The sequence below is a fragment of the Schistocerca nitens genome, unplaced genomic scaffold (assembly GCF_023898315.1).
Source record: "Schistocerca nitens isolate TAMUIC-IGC-003100 unplaced genomic scaffold, iqSchNite1.1 HiC_scaffold_340, whole genome shotgun sequence".
In the NCBI taxonomy this organism is placed as follows: Eukaryota; Metazoa; Arthropoda; class Insecta; order Orthoptera; family Acrididae; genus Schistocerca; species Schistocerca nitens.
The window spans coordinates 447,327-466,975 of record NW_026045874.1 but is presented as its reverse complement, the minus strand read 5'-3'; the positions used below and the strand labels follow the sequence as shown (position 1 = coordinate 466,975).

General features: G+C 41.7%; 2 protein-coding genes across 2 annotated transcripts in view; one reads left to right on the top strand and one right to left on the bottom strand.

Annotated features, from left to right (window-relative positions):
* LOC126227762 (uncharacterized) overlaps positions 1 to 19,649 on the bottom strand; it is a 932,351-nt gene that overhangs the window by 628,368 nt on the left and 284,334 nt on the right. The gene's annotated exons all lie outside the window — the stretch shown is intronic.
* On the top strand, positions 2,221 to 15,522 carry LOC126227769 (poly [ADP-ribose] polymerase tankyrase-1-like). Its single transcript, XM_049942253.1, has 2 exons — positions 2,221 to 2,745; positions 15,042 to 15,522. The coding sequence occupies exons 1-2, from the start codon at positions 2,222 to 2,224 to the stop codon at positions 15,520 to 15,522; spliced, it is 1,005 nt and encodes a 334-aa protein (XP_049798210.1). The 5' UTR covers position 2,221.

The window sequence follows — 19,649 nt, the reverse complement described above, 5'->3', positions numbered from 1 at the left end:
TGATTTGCAGGGGGGGGATTTCCCCCCCCCCCCCTCTGCATCAGACCATCCACTTCTCAGGTTTTAGTTCATGCATCCCAACCTGGGATGTTTATTTCCCAAGCACTGGAGTAAAACTTTACATATAATTTAAATTTGTGGAGCCGAACACTGGAAGTTTACTATTAATATGTTTGCTTATTAATTTTGAAAAAGTTATATGTACTAGTTAAGCATTTCAAAACATCTAGAACTAAATGACAACACGACGCACGCCACATTTCCGTAGCACAATGTTGCAAGACGTCGCCCCAGCGAAACGAGGCTTTAGAGCCAGGTCTGTATTGTATGGTGGATGTGATGTGTTACGTACGAAACTAAAACCTGCAATCAGATCCAAACGTCGTGGAAAACTGTGAAGAGGTGTCATCCTGCAGCAAGATAACGCTCGCCCACATTCTGCCAAACGGACAGCCGACGCAATAAACGAGTTGAGATTCGAGGTTCTGGAACATCCACCATACAGTCCAGACCTGGCTCCAAGCGATTCTCACATGTTTGGACCCTTAACGGAAGCACTACAGGGAAGAAGATTTGAAAGTGATGAATACGTCATGCGGTGCAAAATTGGTTACAGATGCAACCGATAAACGTATTTTCTGATGAAATAAAAAAACTCGGAAAACGTCGGGAAAACTGCATTGAAGTCCAGGGAGGTTACGTACAAAAATAACGCATGTTTCAGTTTTCTGTCATCAGAATAAGTACAGCTTTTCACAAATGTGCCTTTACTTTTTGAATTCCCCTCGTATACATATATGTAGATGATTTTGTAAATAAACTTTAACTATAATGTACTTTTAAAGATATAACAAGGGATGGCTTTTCTGATAGTGCATAGGCGTGAATAGTGAGTTTCGGCATTAACATCTATTTATAAATAACTGTTTAACCATGGGTAACGCCACGGTCCAAGCTAGTAACATATATAATTATACTAACCCCCTAAGACATCCCCCCCACTGCTAAAAGCACAAATCGCACACTGCCTAAATCTGACCAACAATACCACGTGACAGTCGTCCCTGTTGCGTCGCCCGAAACAGAAGCAGAACGCCGGCGCGAGGCAACTGTTCGGCATCTAAAAGATTTCTGCTACTCACAAAGTTTTATCCCTAATGGACTTCGTACATTAGTCGTTTTGACGTAACATTCCTTCAGGAAGTTCACCGCAAACATCCTCAATAACATAAATGGATACGATGTTATTTATAACATAACAATAATATAAAATGCGGCACCGCGATTATATACAAAAATTCCCTAGAGCCAGACAATGTCCAAACGTTGCCGAGCGGACGCGCAATTGTGTGTAATATACAAAGGATGAGATTTATCAATATTTACGCCCCTTCAGGGACAGGTAATAGACGAATGCGCGCAGCATTTTTCAATCACGAAGTAGTTCCCTTGTTTGATACTACCCGTCCCACAGTGAACCCCATGCTGCCCGTAATCGCGATGTGATTGATAAGTAAGTGTTCCTCTTGATAAGTATGGAGGTGTGATTACACATGTCAATCACATCGCGATTACGGGCAGCCTCAGGACGTGCGCTAGCAGCGCATGTCGGGTGTTTCAAGCGTCAAATTCGCGTCTCAATATCTCGGGATGTAATGGGAATATTGCGATGCAATCAACGCCATTGTGTATGTGCTTTGTCATGCTATGGATTGCTGAAGAAAAAATATAGGAGGTCCATTTAAAAAAACATAGGTTTGTGTTAAAAAACATGTATGCTTTCGTTTTAGAATGTTTCCAAATATGTACATTCATGGGCACCAGCCCTACATAGATACCGGTGACAGTCGTTTTCCAATAGCTGTTACTGTTCCAGAGATATTTTGGGTGCATAAGATAGCTGGGACACCCTGTATATAAACAGCGTCGATGTCTGGTAAGTGGAGAGTCTCTGGTTCGAATCTCTCTTACAGTAAACCTTTTCTTACTTTTATTTAAGTTCTATTTTTTGTCAAGTAGAAATTATAATGAACAAATATTGAATTAAAATTTTCTAAAAAAAAAATAAGATGGATAGAGCATGTGCCATGTAAGCAGGAGATCCCAAGTTCGAGTCCCGGTCGGGGCACACATTTTCACCTGTCCCCGTTGATATATATCAACGCCCGTCGGCAGCTGACAGTATTAATATGATTCTAATTTTGTTTCAGAACTGTCCACAATGGCAGCTGCCAAAGAGATGCAGGAGGCTGCGGCCGTAGGCAGGGGGGACAGTGAGGAGGTGACGCTGGTGGCGGGCGACACGCATCTCCATGCAGGCGGGAGCCCCGTGTTGGCCTCCACGTTCCAGCACGACACACTGGAGGCCAGCGGCGGAGAGGTCACGGTCCCCGACGTGGAGGGTCCAGCACTCCGGGAGCTGCCGGTCTACGTGTATTCCCTCCGGGCCCCCCGGCTGTCCAGTATGGCCGCCCTACTGGAAGCTGCGGACACCGACTGTGTCCCCGGGCTGAAGGGAGGCTGTGAGCGGGAGCTGGCCGCTCAGCTGACAGTGGAGAACGCGGCAGCCACAGCGGTGCTGGCAGTCGGTCACTCGTGTCTCAGTCTCACAGAGGCCGCTGTCGCCTTCATAAAGGCCAACTTGCAGGTGTTAGCCACACAGGGCTGGGCCGATGCAGTCCTCAACCACCCTGATGAAGTGGTCGAAGTGAGTCGGCTGCTCGGTGAGCCGTCGGCAGAATACAGGTAAGCACGGCGTAACATGAAACTTCCTGGCAGATTAAAACTGTGTGCCTCACCAAGACTCCAACTCGGGCAAGTGCTCTACCGACTGAGCTACCCGAGCACGACTCACGCCCCGTCCCCACAGCTTTACTTCTACCAGTACCTCGTCTCCTACCTTCCAAACTTTACAGAGGCTCTCCTGCGAACCTTGCAGAACTAACACTCCTGGAAGAAAGGATATTGCGGAGATACGGCTTAGCCACAACCTGGGGTATGTTCCCGGAATGAGATCCTTTCTTTCAGGAGTGCTAGTTCTGCAAGGTTCGCAGGAGTGCCTCTGTAAAGTTTGGAAGTTAGGAGACGAGGAACTGTCAGAAGTAAAGATATGACGATGCGGTGTGAGTCGTGCTTGGGTAACTCAGTTGGTAGAGCACTTGCCCGCGAAAGACAAAGGTCCCGAGTTCGACTCTCGGTCCGGCACACAGTCTTAATCTGCCAGGAATTTTCATATCAGCGCACACTCCGCTGCAGAGTGAAAATCTCATTCTGACAGCATAATATGCTCACCTGCTTTTCCCACTCCTATATTTGTGTGTGTGTATTGTTCAGGAATATATATATATATATATATATATATATATATATATATATATATATATATATATATATATATATATGTGTGTATAATGTGTGTGTTTTATTGTACGTACAAACCCGGACTGACAGCCTAAATGTGGCACTGAACTCAAAGCCACTTCGCTTGCACGAAACTGAAGAGAATGCTGTGTTTCTGGAAACGGATCTCATTCATAAGCAAATAAATAAGCAAACCAATAGTTTCACGCTCAATAGACATGATCAGTGCGAACTGTTCGAGAAAAAAAACGTAACTGTATAAAAAAAGTAATGTCGACCTGTATAACACTGCAACCTGAAACACACGAAAATTTCTCCACTGACGTACGGCTCTGGTAAAATAAAGAAACTGACAGAACCTACATTGCGCAAAGGAAACGAAACAATCACATATTATGAATCTCACCTGCAAAATGAAGCACTGGCAGAAACGGCAACACAGCAAGACTCAGAAACAACTGAAAAAATCCTGCTTAAAACTAACTATAGTTGGTCCAGGGAAATTGGGTTGACAATCTTGACAGAGTGAGCCAATGAAACACATGACTTAACAATGAAATGAATACCCCTAGCTCCATACAGGCGTTGATATGTCAACGGGTACAGTTGAAAATGTGTTCCCCGGAGGGACTCGAACCCGGGATCCCCTGCATACATGGCAGATGCTCTATCCATCTGAGCCACCGAAGACACAGAGGATAGTGCGGCTGCAGGGATTTATCTCTGGCACGCCTCCCGTGAGACCCACATTCCCAACTTATTGTCCCACACTATATTCATAGTGCCCCTGCCCATTATACTCATTACTCGCGGCTTGTTGCCGATTCCCGTAAGAGTTCGGGCACTGTTTGTGCATCCGCACAGAAGAAGATGGTCAAATGGCCTGTGAGCCTTAACTATATATATATATATATATATATATATATATATATATATATATATATATATATATATATATATGACTTAACCTTTAAGTACAGAAATTTCAGTTAGGAGGGAACCTGTCAAAGAAACCAGTTATAACCTCTAATATGAAAATTCATTTACTAACTTCCATGGTACCGTAAATTAAGTCAGAAGATCAATCAATAGAATAATTATCAAAAACTAGACTGTGACGATGGGGAAGTGGATCAACAACACAAGCCTAGAAAAATAAAAATAAACCTTGTATCTCATCAAATAATACCTTGCTCTTCGTTTCAAAACATTTTTTATGTCCGTATGCTATCCAGCCTTTGTTCTGAGTCATCATTCCTCCTCGTAATAAATCTCCAGTTCACACAGGTCCAAAAGTGTGTCCATGCATTACACTGCACACTCAACGAACCCCGCAGCTATCCACAACTGACTTTCAAAGATTCTACGACTCCACTGTGCTGCCATCGCAGACACAGATACCGTTGCCTAACAACTACTTCTCTGACCATATTCCTTCAAATACAACAATTTCCTTTACAAATATTAACACATTCAATAACGCCATCAAAAAATAGCCACCTTGCACCATTCTCCTAGGTAATTAGAAGAAACCGTAATTTTACGTAAGAAAATAAGACTGAAAATTATATTTACTAGAACAACTTCAAATTTGTAAGCATCCTGTTAGAGAGACGGTAACATTTTGAACTATCAGTTGTAATACGCGAGTGAGCACTCCCTTGCTGGCTTTAAAATACCGCTCGCGGACACGTAAGACGTGTTTACCGATCTACGCTAACATTGGCGAATGCGCGCCGTTTTCTTCAAAATATTTTTCTCTCTATTGTTGACCTACTGACATTTCATATTACTGGGTTTCGTTTTTCATGGCTTTTTCATCACATGTTCCTACAGTTGGCATTCCGAAAAGAAAAACTGAATTAGTACAGTTAAGCAGAAGATTCTCATTTTTTATGTTGTACCTTTATCCATTTTATTCTTTCCTCCACTTTTCCGAAACAGAAGCAATTTTTTATAATAGAATTCTTATCTTCTACACATTACATTTACGTGCAGTCTCACTCTGTTGCATACATGTTTCACAGATAATTTTGTATTTAATGCATACCTCTAAGAGTATTGCTTATCACTAGTCGTCTATAAGAGATTGTCATTTTGCTTTAATGTAAAATTACGTTAATTGCTACCAGCAAGACGCAGTATATACCGCCTGCTGTATTCCAATTTTTCCTTATTGCTTAAGCTTCCGTAGTGTTAAGCGCAAGTTTCTCTTTTTAGTGACGTTGTCTTTGCTCCTTACCCATGTATTTGTAACAGTGGTGCTTTGTAAATAGAACTCTCTTCTGCACGCTGAATTTACATACAGTATTGCTCTGTCAGCAAATGTGTTAGAGATTTTATGCGTAATGTATATCTATAAATTTATCGCTTGTTAGTAGCCTGGTAGTGGAAATTTTCATTCTTACTTTAATGTAAAATGCTGTTACTGAACGCAATCCAAGTGTACTTCTTACGCGCATGTATTTAGCACCCTCCGCACCCCAAATTTTCCTCATCGATTGAGCCTGTACTTGTGAACAGTTGACCTTTCTCTGACATGCTGAATACTTAGGTTACCAAATATTTTATCCTTTGGACTCACGTTATAATTTTATATAGACAAGAGCCTTTACCAATGGGCGAATACATTTGTGCATTTATTCTGACATAAGCTGAATTTATTCTGGCTGCTGTCCCTAAGCCATGGTATGTGATGTTTCTCGTTTTCACATCAATTATGTATTAGGCAATAGCCGCTCAGCTTCAGCTAATGTAATTTACCACCCTGTGGTGTAACTATTGAGTACACTTACCTTACAAATATTTCGCGATTATTGATATTTTGTTAGATACGTAAAAATAGTTTGTAACCGTTTGTATACGTTTATAGGACCGACTTATTCTGAAGAAGATTTTTTAGAAATATCGTAACCTGGACCAAGGGCTAAATAAACCTTTGGTTTGAAACTCGGTGGCTGATTTTTATTCCCACCTCTTCTATTCTTAGTGATGTACATCAGATTCTTGTTGTTACTGATGACATAAGATCATTCTCTGCTCAATACTTCACACACTTTTGGTGCCTTCTTCACACCCTGCCCTCCCAAACTTAAATTGATTTACTTTTAAAATGCTACAGATGCGTAAAATTTCAATAATAATAAAAATAAAATATTTAACTGTTCCAGTATAAGCACAATTTCACATCATACATTAATACAATGCTTTTTTGTTGTATGCTTAACATCAATTCCTCTTAGAATTCAGCATTCACGCCGCCTGTATGCGCATTAATAGGAAGCTCATAAAACGGCTTACACTCCACAGTATCATAAATTGCAAACATTCTTCATCACACACACACACACACACACACACCACCACCACCACCACCACCACCACCATTATGTCGTAGGGATGGTAGAAGATCGAAAAAGTAAATGTAATTGGCTACACTAGATTTAGTCGTGCTCAGTGAAGTGAAAGACGAATAACGGAATATATGAACAGGATGAGAGAGTTGTATCATGAAAGGTTAGGTATGAATAGGAAGATATGGCAAACAGTGAATTATTGTGATTTGTCATCACAATCTCCAAACCGATGTCAACAATAATGCAACATCACGTCGGAAAGTTTAGTGAAGGAAGAATATATGACAACAATTGACAGCTAACTTCGTATATAAAAAGCGATTAATATATAATAATCACGCGGTATTGGAATGTTGTAGTAAGGGAAAGTTGGAAGACAGAGTAACGAAACAATATGGGGTCGCTGGCAAGAAATGCACTGCTCAGGAATAAAATCAGAAGAATCCTTTTCCACCTCGCCATCTCAGGGTGTGGATCACCCCGGTCGCACTGGCGTAGTTTGGCGTAGCAACCAGACTCAGTAACGACACATAGTATGCATACCAGATTCTCCACCCACTGTAGATGATGTTTCTGGCTGTTTCAGCAACAGATTTAGACTGGCGAATTCCCCTCCTGAATTTCTGGGACGGTGGGTGTTCAGTCTCTTTACTGTAGCGTGTGATTTTTACCCACCGTCCTTAGTTATTTGTCGTATGTATTCCAATCTCTATCTTGTTGTTGTTCTCGTTAACATCTCCCTGTCGTACCATTCCATTGCAGTCTCTCTCTCCCTATTGTGTTTATCCTTCATGCCACTGAAATCTCCGTCTTTCCCTGTTGTTTTTACCCTCCACAGCTCCCTGAAGCACCATACAATTCCAATCTGTCTTCCCCTGTTTATTATCCTTTACAGCTTTCTGTAGTACAGTGCAAGTTATTCGCTGATGTCTTCGCACAAGTCCTATCATCCTATAGCTTTTTCATGTTACTGTTTTCCACATATTGCTGTTCTCAGCTATTCTGCAGAGATCTTACAGTTCCTCTCTTACGAATTTACCTAATTTTCAAAGTCCTTCTATAGCACCCCATTTTGAATGCAATCATTCTCACAATCCGTGATGCATTTTAATACAATACTGTGTTCCAAACATACATTCTCAGATATTTCTTCCCCAAATTAAGACTTACGTTCGGTACTAGAGGCCTTGTGTTTCGATGAATGCCCTATTTTCCTGTGCTACATTACTTTTTGTAACAACATTGCTTCGTCTCTTACGTCTGTTTGCTTCCAGTGTAGTAGAATCCCCTCAATTCGTCTACTTTGTGGCCCCTAATTTTAATGTTAAATTTGCCGTCAATGTTATTTCTCGTACCGCCAATACTTCACTCTTCCCTTCGTTTATAAATCCTAATCCTAAGCGAATCGTATCAGCGGAAACCTTTCACTTAGTATTTTAATTCCATTCCTGGAACTTTCTTCTGTTCCACCATCGATCATTGATGTTCACTTTAAACAACTGGGAAGAACCACTGCATCCCTGTCTTGCACTTTTTTAATCCCAGTACTTCTTTCTTCCGTTCTTATTTCTCCCTGTTGACTATCGTGCATACAATATTGTATATTACCTGACTTTCCCTATATCTTATAATTAGGTTTCTTTGAGAATTTCGTATGTGTTTCACCATTTTACTTTGTCAAAGGCTTTTTAAATGTAGACAGATAAAATGAAGGTTCCTTGCTTTTTAACTCTTACCTCCATTATCAAGTCCAATGTCGTATCTACCTCTCTGGGTTTTTTACCTTTCCTAAACCCAAACTCGTTATCCTCTACTATATATCTAGCTTTCTTGTCCATTCTTCTGTATATTGTTGTCAGTAATTCCTATAAATGAGCTGTTTACCTCATTGTGCCAAACATGTCGCACATTGTGGTCCTTGCTCGCTTCTGGAGCGTCTGGATGATATTTTTCTGAAAGTTATGTTTCCAATCCGTCTTCCATTTCTCCGTCTATCACGTCATCTAACAGTTTCTCCCCCTCATAGAGGTGTCCAATGTACTATTTCCATCCATCCTTTCTCTTCTCTGTGTGTACTAATGGAATTCCTTTCTAATTATTAATTTGTTGAAACATTCACTTTTAATTTCACAAAAGGGTGTTTCGAGTTTGCTTTGTGCTGAAACTGCCCTTTCTACTTATTTTTCGATTTCATATAATTTTTCCTTCTTCTATTTTGCTTTCTTTGTCGTGGGCTACCTATAGATTTCATTCCTTAGCGGGTTATACCACTGTTGTCTTGTCTTTTCGTGAATATTGTTATATTTTCTTCTTTTGTCAATCAATTTCAGTGGACTTCACATTCGCCAGTATTTCTTCAGTTCCTTTCCTTGTACCTGCCATCTTCTGTGATTTCTGCTTTTAGAGATGTCCACCCTTGTTCAACTGAATTTCTAGTTTCGGTATTCGTTGTCGCATTATCTTAAGTTTCGTTGAACTTCCGATTCGCGTTTTACTCCTCACTACTGCAGAGTCCCATTCATTTGCAAACTGAATCCTCTTGACGGTTTCGTTAAGCTCCAGTTCACTCATTATCACAATAAAAATGTCATCAGAGTCTACATCTCCTCCCACATATTCCTCACAATTCAGTATCTGATTTCAGAATCTGTCTGGCCATGATGTAATCCAACAGGTATTCTCCTCTGTCTCCAGGCCTTTGCCAAGTATACCTCCAACTCTACGAACAGCCCAAAACACTGAGGCACTGAACAGCTCATATGGATGTCCCAGTGTAGAGAATGTAGACTTCCGGTACCTGCACCATCCTGAAAATCTGTTGGAATGGAGCAGCGATTGGGGGGGGGGGGTGTTCTCGCACACCGACTGGTGTGGAGAATGAGCTGCTAATTTTAATTAGTAGTTAGTAATTAGCAGAGTAGGTCCCAGAAAATGCACTTCAGTGATGAGAGTATGTGGTAAGTTATCATAATTAAATATCACTGATCGTTACCATTGCTGTTACTGTCCAATATCATTATGACACACAAAAAGAAAATGGCGTATGGTATCGTTGGCCAGTTTACCCCCTCAAGGGAATTTCGGCCGCCAAGTGTAAGCCTTATTTCATTCGACGCCACATTGGGCGACTTGCGCACCGGTGATGCGGATGAAATGATAACAGAACAGCCAGTCCACGAGTGGAGAAAATCTCCAACCTGGCCAAGAATCCAACCCAGGCCCACTTAAATGGGAGGTAAGCACAGTACCACCCATCTGAGCAGGCGAGCTGACACACAAAAATCTCTGTATCTATGAATATAATATGAATGAGTCACAGACGTGGTAGTAGCACTGTGTAGGGGGGGGGGGGGTGGTATGAATTGTAATAACGTAGGCTCAGTCATGGGTCTAGTGGGTGGTAGACTTAGATTTATCGGTAGAATACTAGGGAAATAAAATCAGTCTACAAAGGCAATTCCTTGCAATCACTTGTGTAGCCCATCCTACAATATGGCTCAAGTATGCAGGACCCATACCAATACGGCTAACGGGAGGTGTTGAATGTATACAGAGCACGGTAGTATGAAAGGTCACAGGTCTGTTTCATCTATGGGGAAGTGTGAAACTAAATTGGCACACTCCTGAGGACAGTTTGTGTCTTTCCTGAGCAAGCCTACTTACAGAGTTTATAGATCCGGCTTTAAACTATAATCCTGAGAATATACTCCAGTCTTCTATGTTCCACTGCAGTAGGGATCTTGAAGAAAAGATTAATCACCACACACACACACACACACACTTAAAAATGACTTCTCAAACTCCAAACGTTAACGAAATGGGAAAAGCCATAAGTGGTACACTGGGATGTATCCTCTGCCACGCGCTCCACACTGATTTGCAAGGTATACATGTAGATGTAGGTGAAGCATACCAAAGCTTCTGATTCCACATGTTAGGGACTGATTCACTCACAGTTCTATGCTGTTTCAACTGGACTTTCACACAGGTCTGCTTTCTGTGGTCTACAATGAAATACCATCATAGTTAGCAGGCCCAGATCTAGGGGAAATGGTGGGCAAGCCAGAGAATCTGCCCGAGGCGGCAATTTCATAGGGCGCCAAATTCATAATTTTGAAGAAAAGAAAGCCTTGTTTCACAAACCACCTGGCAGCCAGCTCATGTTGGTCTATCGATTATTTGTATGATTTTAAAACATATCGCTGTTGGTTTTCGAACACATTCTAAGTTGATTTCTGAACGAATAATAAGTTGATTTTTGAATGCGTGCATAGTGTACATGATTCTCTGCCAGGGGAATCCCATTCGAATATAGAACTAAGAAAACTTTCCCGCATACAAAAGGGGACGGTGCTACACGAGCTGAGCCGAATAAACCCGAACGGTTAAATGCCAGTCGCGGTTTATGTGGGTGACTGACTTACGAATGATCAGCTTTGTTGTAATTACTTGCGAAATCCATAAATTCAGACTACCAGAGTGGAGATGAATGACTAATGGGAATTACAGGTAAGAAAGGTTACATATTAATCCTCAGTGTTTCCAAGAAAATGAAATTTTGGAAGAAAATTTTTACCAGGTCGCTAAACCACTAAGGGCCGCTTGAACAGTCCCCGGTTAGCATCCGCTTAAGTTCTGTTCTCGAAATAGCGCGGAAAACACGTTGTACGAACGCGTAATAACACCTAACTGGAGAATAAACGTGAAGTTCACCGGAGGAGGAGGAGGAGGATATTAGTGTTTAACGTCCCGTCAACAACGAGGTCATTAGAGACGGAGCGCAAGCTCGGGTGAAGGAAGGATGGGGAAGGAAATCGGCCGTGCCCTTTCAAAGGAACCATCCCGGCATTTGCCTGAAGCGATTTAGGGAGAAGTTCACCGGAGAATACGTTTTGATGGTGGTAGCAATAGTTATCGAATTACTGACAAGATTGATTGTCAGAACGAGAAAGGGGAAGCAATGGGGACATCACACACATTATATGGAAGAATATGACGATTCAAAATTAATGTAAAAAATTCCGTACAACTACTTTTCGATCTCATGCTTGAGAAACAGGAGCCTTTGAACGAAATGTGAAACTGTTTCCTAACTTAAAACTTTTTGCCTGTAGTAGTCCTATTAGGCATTTAGTATTTTGGAACAATGTCTTGAAAGGAGGATATAAGACGAACATCAACAAAACCAAAACTATTATAACGGAATATAGTTGAATCAAATCAGGTCGTGTTGAGGAACTAGATTAGGAGATGACAAAGTAGTAGATGAGTTTTGCTATTTGGGGAGCAAAATAACTGATGATGGTCGAAGTACAGAGGATGTAAAATGTAGGCTGGCAATGGCAAGGAAAGATTTTTTGAAAAAGAGAAATTTGTTAACATTGAGTATAGATTTAAGTGCCAGGAAGTGTTTTCTGAAAGTATTTGTATGGAGTGAAACATGGACGATAAATAGTTTGGAAAGGAAGAGAATAGAAGCTTTCGAAATGCAGTGTTACAGAAGAATGCTGAAGATTAGATGGATAGATCACATAACTAATGAGGAAGTATTGAATAGAATTGGGAGAAGAGGAATTTGTGGCACAGCTCGACCAGAAGAACGGATCTGTTGGAAGGACACCTTCTGAGGTATCAAGGGATCACAAATTTAGTATCGGAGGGCAGTGCGGAGGGTAAAAATGGTAGGAGACAGAGAGATGAATACACTAAGTAGATTTGGATGTAGATTGCAGTAGGTACTGGGAGGTGAAGAAACTTGCACAGTATAGAGCAGCATGGAGAGCTGCAGCAAACTGTTCTCAGAACTGAAGACGACGACGACAACAACAGCAATACTGGTACTTTGTGAACTATATTCTGTCATGATATTTATGTAAATGAGTTGTACAAAAATTACTATTTGTACCAAAACAGTCTCACGTATTTGGCGTGTATTACAATTGCTGCAATATTTGAAATGTCTATTTCGTTTTATCTAGCGTACAGTGCCTAAATATATGTACTCATATCGAGAAACCATATCAGTCTTTCGTACTATTCATATCAACAGCTTTTTTAGTATTAGACAACGACATTTAGATTTACCACGTAGCAAACCTTTGCCGAAATTTGATGAGGTAATAGATCCTTTCGTAGGGAGGAAAGCATGCCGTGTAAAGCTGCGGCAAGATGAGAGAGACAAAAAGATGTTGGGACCTACAGATTGAAGAAATGTGTACTGTCTTGCTTGTCTCTCGTCTTTACTGGTTTTACATTTCCCGTATTTATTTTTGTCACACAAAACAGAGAGTTATTAGATAATAGTTAACAAAGAGTGCAAATTTCTCTGAGGAGTTTGTATTCTCCCGGTTGCAGATAACCTCATCCAGTATTACTTTTGAGTTTTTTAAGGGGGGCACGATGTCAAACCTGCCGACAGGGAGCTGGAGAGGCTCCACACGACATTTTAATTTCCACTGTCCTGAATAGATGTCTGATGGATTTCATTATAAAATATACACGTCTGAACTCCGCTGAGTGAATACAGTGACGTGCGATAGAAGAATGCTGTGTGAAGAGGTGTGGCATTACACTTTGGCATACTTAAGACCAAATAACATATTTTACATTTCCTCGAACATATGTGTTTGATATTTAAAAGCTCTTCAGAAAGATGTGCGCTACAAAATGAGCATATTTTTTAAAAATTGATTTTTTAATATTTGATGTCCCATCTTAAACGCTTGGAGAGGGGCGGATGGGGGCGATGGCAACTATAAAGTTTCAAGCTTTTGCCCCAGTTCCGAAATATCATAGATCCGGGGCTAATTGCTAGTACCCTAAATCAGACTGGTTTCACGTGAGTCAGTGTACACACCAGAAACAGCCAATGGAGCACAACCTCCACCATGGCCACACCTGGTAAAGCACTCTGGCGATCAGAACAACTTCCAGGTTATAAAACTGTGTATAGTCGTTCATAATTCACGTTTTCAATCTCGTCATTGCATAGAAAAGGATAGGGAATGTAACACGTAAATCTTCAGAAAGTTGAGATTCATCTTGAGTATGTGACACATCTTTGTAGAGATCTATTTTCAGTTGGCAGAGTAGCACCACTATCTGTGTCCATTTAGCATTTATCGAAAATAAAGTATCTGGAAGCGAATATTAGATTGATTAGCTGTAATAACTTCATTGACAGAATTAAAAAGAGTACATTGTTCCTGTCCACTTGATGTTTGTAGAAATATTGCCATGTTTTATGTAACAGCGCATGCAAGTCACAGTTTGCAGTAACAGAAAATAGCTGTTATGGGCTAGAGTGATGATAGTGATCTTGTAATACGAAAGTGATGCTATGGATTTCTCAGTACTTGCATCAGTGGTATGAGGTAGACGTTGTGTTCACAAAGCTGATGTCTGCTTAGAGGAAGATTAGATATATAATGATAATCTAGCAAAGTGCATGAAGCATAAATTTAGTCTGAGACTGCAAGTTTTGCAGTACCCAGCAGACATGTGGTGCACACAAGAATTTAATTACAGGTTTGTGTTTTGTTTGTTTTCGTGTGTGTGTTTGTTTGTTTTCGTGTGTGCATTTGTTTGTTTTCGTGTGTGTGTGTGTCTGTTTGTTTGTTAGTGCGTGTGTGTGTGTCTGTTTGTTTGTTTGTGCGTGTGTGTGTGTGTTTGTTTTCGTGTTAGTGTGTGTGTGTGTGTGTGTTTGTTTTCGTGTGTGTGTGTGTGTGTGTGTGTGTGTGTGTGTGTGTGTGTGTGTGTGTGTGTGTGTTTGTTGGTGGTTTTCCTAATGTTTCGACAAATTCATGTTTTGTGTGAAGGAGAAACTTTTTCTATGGCTATGGGGAGGCTATGTTACGAAATTTGGCAGTAACTGGACTGAAATCTTTTGGCTCCTTCTAAGGAAATTGTTTAAATACATGGAGACGTGATTTTTTTGACGTGTTACCGACAATAGTTTTAGGAGGATTGCTGCACACACAGATAACTAGTATCTGTAGTATGAAGCATCTGTTACAGTAGAGGTCAACGACTGGTTAGCAATAGCGCTTTAAGGTCGAATAAACTGACTTCTAGATAACAAGGAGAAGCACAGTTTCTTGAGAGACTGATAAGGGAATTTTTAATGGAAAAGGGATGAAGACTTTGATCGTAGGGTAGAAGAGAATCTCTGTACCTTAATATAAACGGTGTTGGACACTCTTTTCTACTGTCTAAGGTGATTATATCTGCATTCAGAATTGTTCGAGTTTTTTGTGTGTGATGGATTTCTTCATTAGGTGAGTGTGTTTTTGTAGTAAACTCTGGGAATATTTCTGTTTGTTGCAGACGCCTTCCCGGAAAGGAGTGTGGCAGGAGGCTGATCGAGGCAGCTAAGGAGGGGGCAGTGGAGGAGCTGAGGGTGCTTCTGGCGGCAGGTGCGAATGTGGAGGCGAGGGACGAGGACATGTGGACTGCCCTGCACTGGGCGGCAGTGAGGGGACACGAGAATGTGGTGAGGTGTCTGGTGGAGGGTGGGGCGGACGTCGAAACCAGAGACAGCAGGGGGAACACACCCATGCACTGGGCTGCATACCGCGGCCACGCGGCTGTGGTACGGCTACTGGCCGCCACCTCTGGTGACCCCAACGCCAAGGACGAGTACCAGTGGACGCCGTTGCACTATGCAGCGAGGCAGGGCCACGCAGAGGTGGCGGCTGTGCTGCTCGATGTGGGGGCCGACAGAGGGGCCTGGGATGATCACGGACAGATACCTCTGTACCTAGCCATGCAGAACAGAGAGCAGCAGCTTGCAGATATGCTATCATGAAGCATGCAGTCCAAAAAATTCTTTTGCTATAACATTTAAACACATCTCTACATTTATTTTGTATAATTTTTCAATGAAGAATGTAAAAAATTAATTCTCCAGTCACTCATTTACATCCACATTTAAGTAGTACATGAAGGTACTCTATTATCAGCGTGTGGGAACTGAGGTTCTGGAAAACGAATTGAAAATACAAGACACTACCTCTGTTTATAAGAAAAAAACTCAAATGCATTTCTGGGCTAAGCTTTGCAGGCGTCAACAAGTACTGAAAAATAAATACTTCACTGCAAATGAAGATAACTACTGCATGGTATGTGGTAACTGAAAAGTACAGGCTGTTTCAAAAAGGGCTTTACAACTTTAAAAACTCATATAAATTTATTGAAAGAAGATGCAGAGTAGAGTTTAGTGTTACTTTATAGGAGAACACATTAAGTTTTCTTAACCTTAAACTAACATCCCTTTGGGAGTCAATTTCTTCCCAAATTCGCTGTAGCATTGCAGGTGTAACTTGATCAGTGGCAGCCTAAATTTTTGCTCTAAGTCCAGGTAGAGAAGCCAGCACAGGTAGTACAAACACGATAACTTTCATGAATCCCCATAAAAATGTCGAGTGGTATGAGGTCTGGGGGACGTGGTATGCCATGCATTTGGCGAATCGCGACCAATCCATTGACTTGGAAAGTGGTCACTGAGAAAATCCCGGACATCAGCCAGGTAGTGGGGGGTTGCACCATCTTGTAGGCTTACTAGGAGGATCTTTTGCGGACATGAAAGGGAAATAATGGTCGAGGAAATAACGCTCACCGACTTCGATTATTGAAACCAAAACACACAGCTAGCACTCTCTGGTCCAACGAAGGCAGCCATCTTTAACGCAACTGCCTCTACTGCTCCGTACAGTGCGTTTCGGCACTAGCGAGCTACGGGAGACAAAATTTGATGTATTTCCCTACCAATTGACACTACAATCACCTCTGTAGGTACTATGAATTAATATGAATTTTCAAAGTTGTAGAGACCTTTCTGAAACAGCATGTATATCAGGCTGGCTTATATCCTGCTACAATATGTGATCGAAAGTATCCGGACACCTGGCTGAAAATTACTTACAAGTTCGTGGCGCCCTACATTGGTAATACTGGAATTCAGTATGGTGTTGGCCCACCCTTAGCCTTGACGACAGCTTCCGTTCTCGCAGGCATACTTCAATCAGCTGCTGGAAGGTTTCTTGGGGAATGGCAGCCCATTCTTCACGGAGTGCTGCACAGAGGAGAGGTATCGATGTAGGTCGGTTAGGCCTGGCATGAAGTCGGCGTTCCAAAACATCCCGAAGGTGTTCTGTAGGATTCAGGTCAGGACTCTGTGCAGGCCAGACCATGGATTATGCCAGGCTGTGCATTATGAACGGGTGCTTGATCATGTTGAAAGATGCAAACTCCATCCCCGAATTGATCTTCAACAGTGGGAAGCAAGAAGGTGCTTAAAACGTCAATGGGCCTGTACTGTGAATAGTGCCACGCAAAACAACAAGGGGTGCAAGCCCCCTCCATGTAAAATACCATCACACCATAACACCACCGACTCCGAATTTTACTGTTGGCACTACACACCCACACCCTGCCACCGGATCGCCACATTGTGTACCAGGATTCGTCACGCCACACAACGTTTTTACACTGTTCAGTCGTCCAGTTTTTACACTTCTTACACCAAGTGAGGCGTTTGGCATTTACCGGCGTGATGGGTGGTTTATGACCAGACGCTCGACCATAAAATCCAAGATTTCTCACCTCATGCCTAACTGTCATAGTACTTGCAGTGGATCCTGATGCTGTTTGTAATTCCTGTGTGATGGTCTGGGTAGATGTCTGCCTATTACACCTTACGACCCTCTTCAACTGTCGGCGGTCCCTGTCAGTCAACAGACGAGGTTGACCTGTACACCTTTGTGCTGTACGTGTCCCTTCAAGTTTCCACTTCACTATCACATAGGAAACAGTGGATCTAGGGATGTTCATGATTGTGGGAATCTCGTGTACAGACGTATGACACAAGTGACACCCAGTCACCTGACCACGTTCGTAGTCCGTGAGTTCCTCCCCCATTCTGCTCTCTTACGATGTCTAATGATTACTGAGGTCCCTGATATGGAGTACCTGGCAGTAGGTGGCAGCACAATGAACGTAATATGAAAAACATCTGTTTTTGTTGGTGTCCGGATACTTTTGATCATTTTGTGTACGTGAAACCACTGATAATCGCACCACACCCAGATTAATGAGGAATGATCTCTAGGGATAGAATTTTCCACACTGATTTCAGACTGCATTTACTTGTACATCCGCAGCAAACATGGTGCAGTACTTCTTGTCTTTTATTATAATCTGACATTAGTAGTAATATTCACAATGCATTATGCGCTTATCATCTGGAATCGGGTTATCAGTTGACATTCCAATTGAGTGGTTCCCAGAGAGCTGTAATGCTGCTGATATGAAATGTGCTGGCAGGTAACGTGTATCTTAGCTCTGATACTGCAGGATGCGACAGCAAATTGTCACTTTACACTTCACCTTCTATTGATCTTCAGTGATTTCTCTCATCCTGGCATCTTTTCAGCAGAGCACCTGCAGAGACTGCCACAGTAGCCATCATGCAGGAGCTCTGCTGGACAGCACCACAGCCAATAGTGCCCCCTGTGTCCCAGCCTGCACAATGCAGAACTACAGCATGAGGAACTGTACAACTGATATTGGAATGCTGTGCAGTCGTGTAGGCAGTTAGGTTGGTTGGTTGATTTGAGGGAGGAGACCAAACAGCTTTGTCATTGGTCCCATCGGATTACGGAAGGATGGGGAAGAAAGTCAGCCATGCCCTTTCGAAGGAACCATCCTGGGATTTGCTTGAAGCGATTTAGGCAAATCACGGAAAACCTAAATCAGGATGGCTGGACGCGGATTTGTACCGTCGTCCTCCCAAATGTGAGTCCAATGTGCTAACCATTGCGCCACCTCACTCGTTTAGGTCACAAAATGGAACATTTCACATGAGATATATATCATTTACAATGCAAAAAAAATGAATACAGAGAGTACAACATAAATCTGTCCGAAATCCAGAAAATTTGACTGTAGAATTTACAGATAGTTCATTCTACATCCTTTACTTTTTGGCAATGCCAAACATTCACCTCGATTACAGAAAAACAGCTGAAACAATTGACAGACACAGAAATAAAATTGGAGATAAACGAAGGCACATGCAAAAAATTTCAGTCCTTGTAGCATTGTCTTAATGAAGTTCCAGCTGCCACAGTAATAATAATTATAGATGTGCTTGAAGGAGAACATGTTGGCAACTTTGAACACGAGCCAGCAATACAGATTTCACAATGTCACACACAGAACTTGATAGATACCAGACAGAATAGAACTAATAAGGTCGGAAGTCATCAAACTACAGGTAATACAATTACGTTAACTTGAGCACATAAATCAAGTAAATAATTGCAATGAATAATGTATACCGTACGAGTGAAATACAGTAAAGTTATTTAATTCGTTGATCTTTTTATTAGTGGCAATTGTACACTTTCGCATGCTTTAAACGAAAGGTAGTATAAATCTTTTACAGCTATTCCATGTTAATATAACCACCTAAACAATAATTATGCCGTTTCATACTTCAGTACCTCGATACAGCTGTACGACTAATGTCTGTCATTTAGTCATTTATCAGACATACATTGAACCTGCAGTATATTTAATTTAAAAGTTATTTTAAACTTCTTTTGCCGCTGGTTGCTCAGATGTTGTATGTGCAATTTACTTGAATTGTCAGTGCCATACACAACTCTATTTTGGCATGTTTTGATTCACTCAATAAAAGTTCAGAAACCCACCCAACCATTTCGCAGTTGTTGTTGTTGTTGTTGTGGTCTTCAGTCCTGAGACTGGTTTGATGCAGCTCTCCATGCTACCCTATCCTGTGCAAGTTTCTTCATCTCCCAGTACCTACTGCAACCTACATCCTTCTGAATCCGCTTAGTATATTCATCTCTTGGTCTCCCTCTACGATTTTCACCCTCCGCGCTGCCCTCAAATGCTGAATTTGTGTTCCCT

What these genes read in the sequence shown, in the direction of transcription:
- LOC126227769 (XM_049942253.1), top strand. Translation starts at nt 2,222, where the DNA reads ATGGCAGCTGCCAAAGAGATGCAGGAGGCTGCGGCCGTAGGCAGGGGG. An exon ending in GAGCCGTCGGCAGAATACAG is followed by an intron (nt 2,746 to 15,041) that starts GTAAGCACGGCG and finishes TGTTTGTTGCAG; the next exon opens with ACGCCTTCCCGGAAAGGAGT.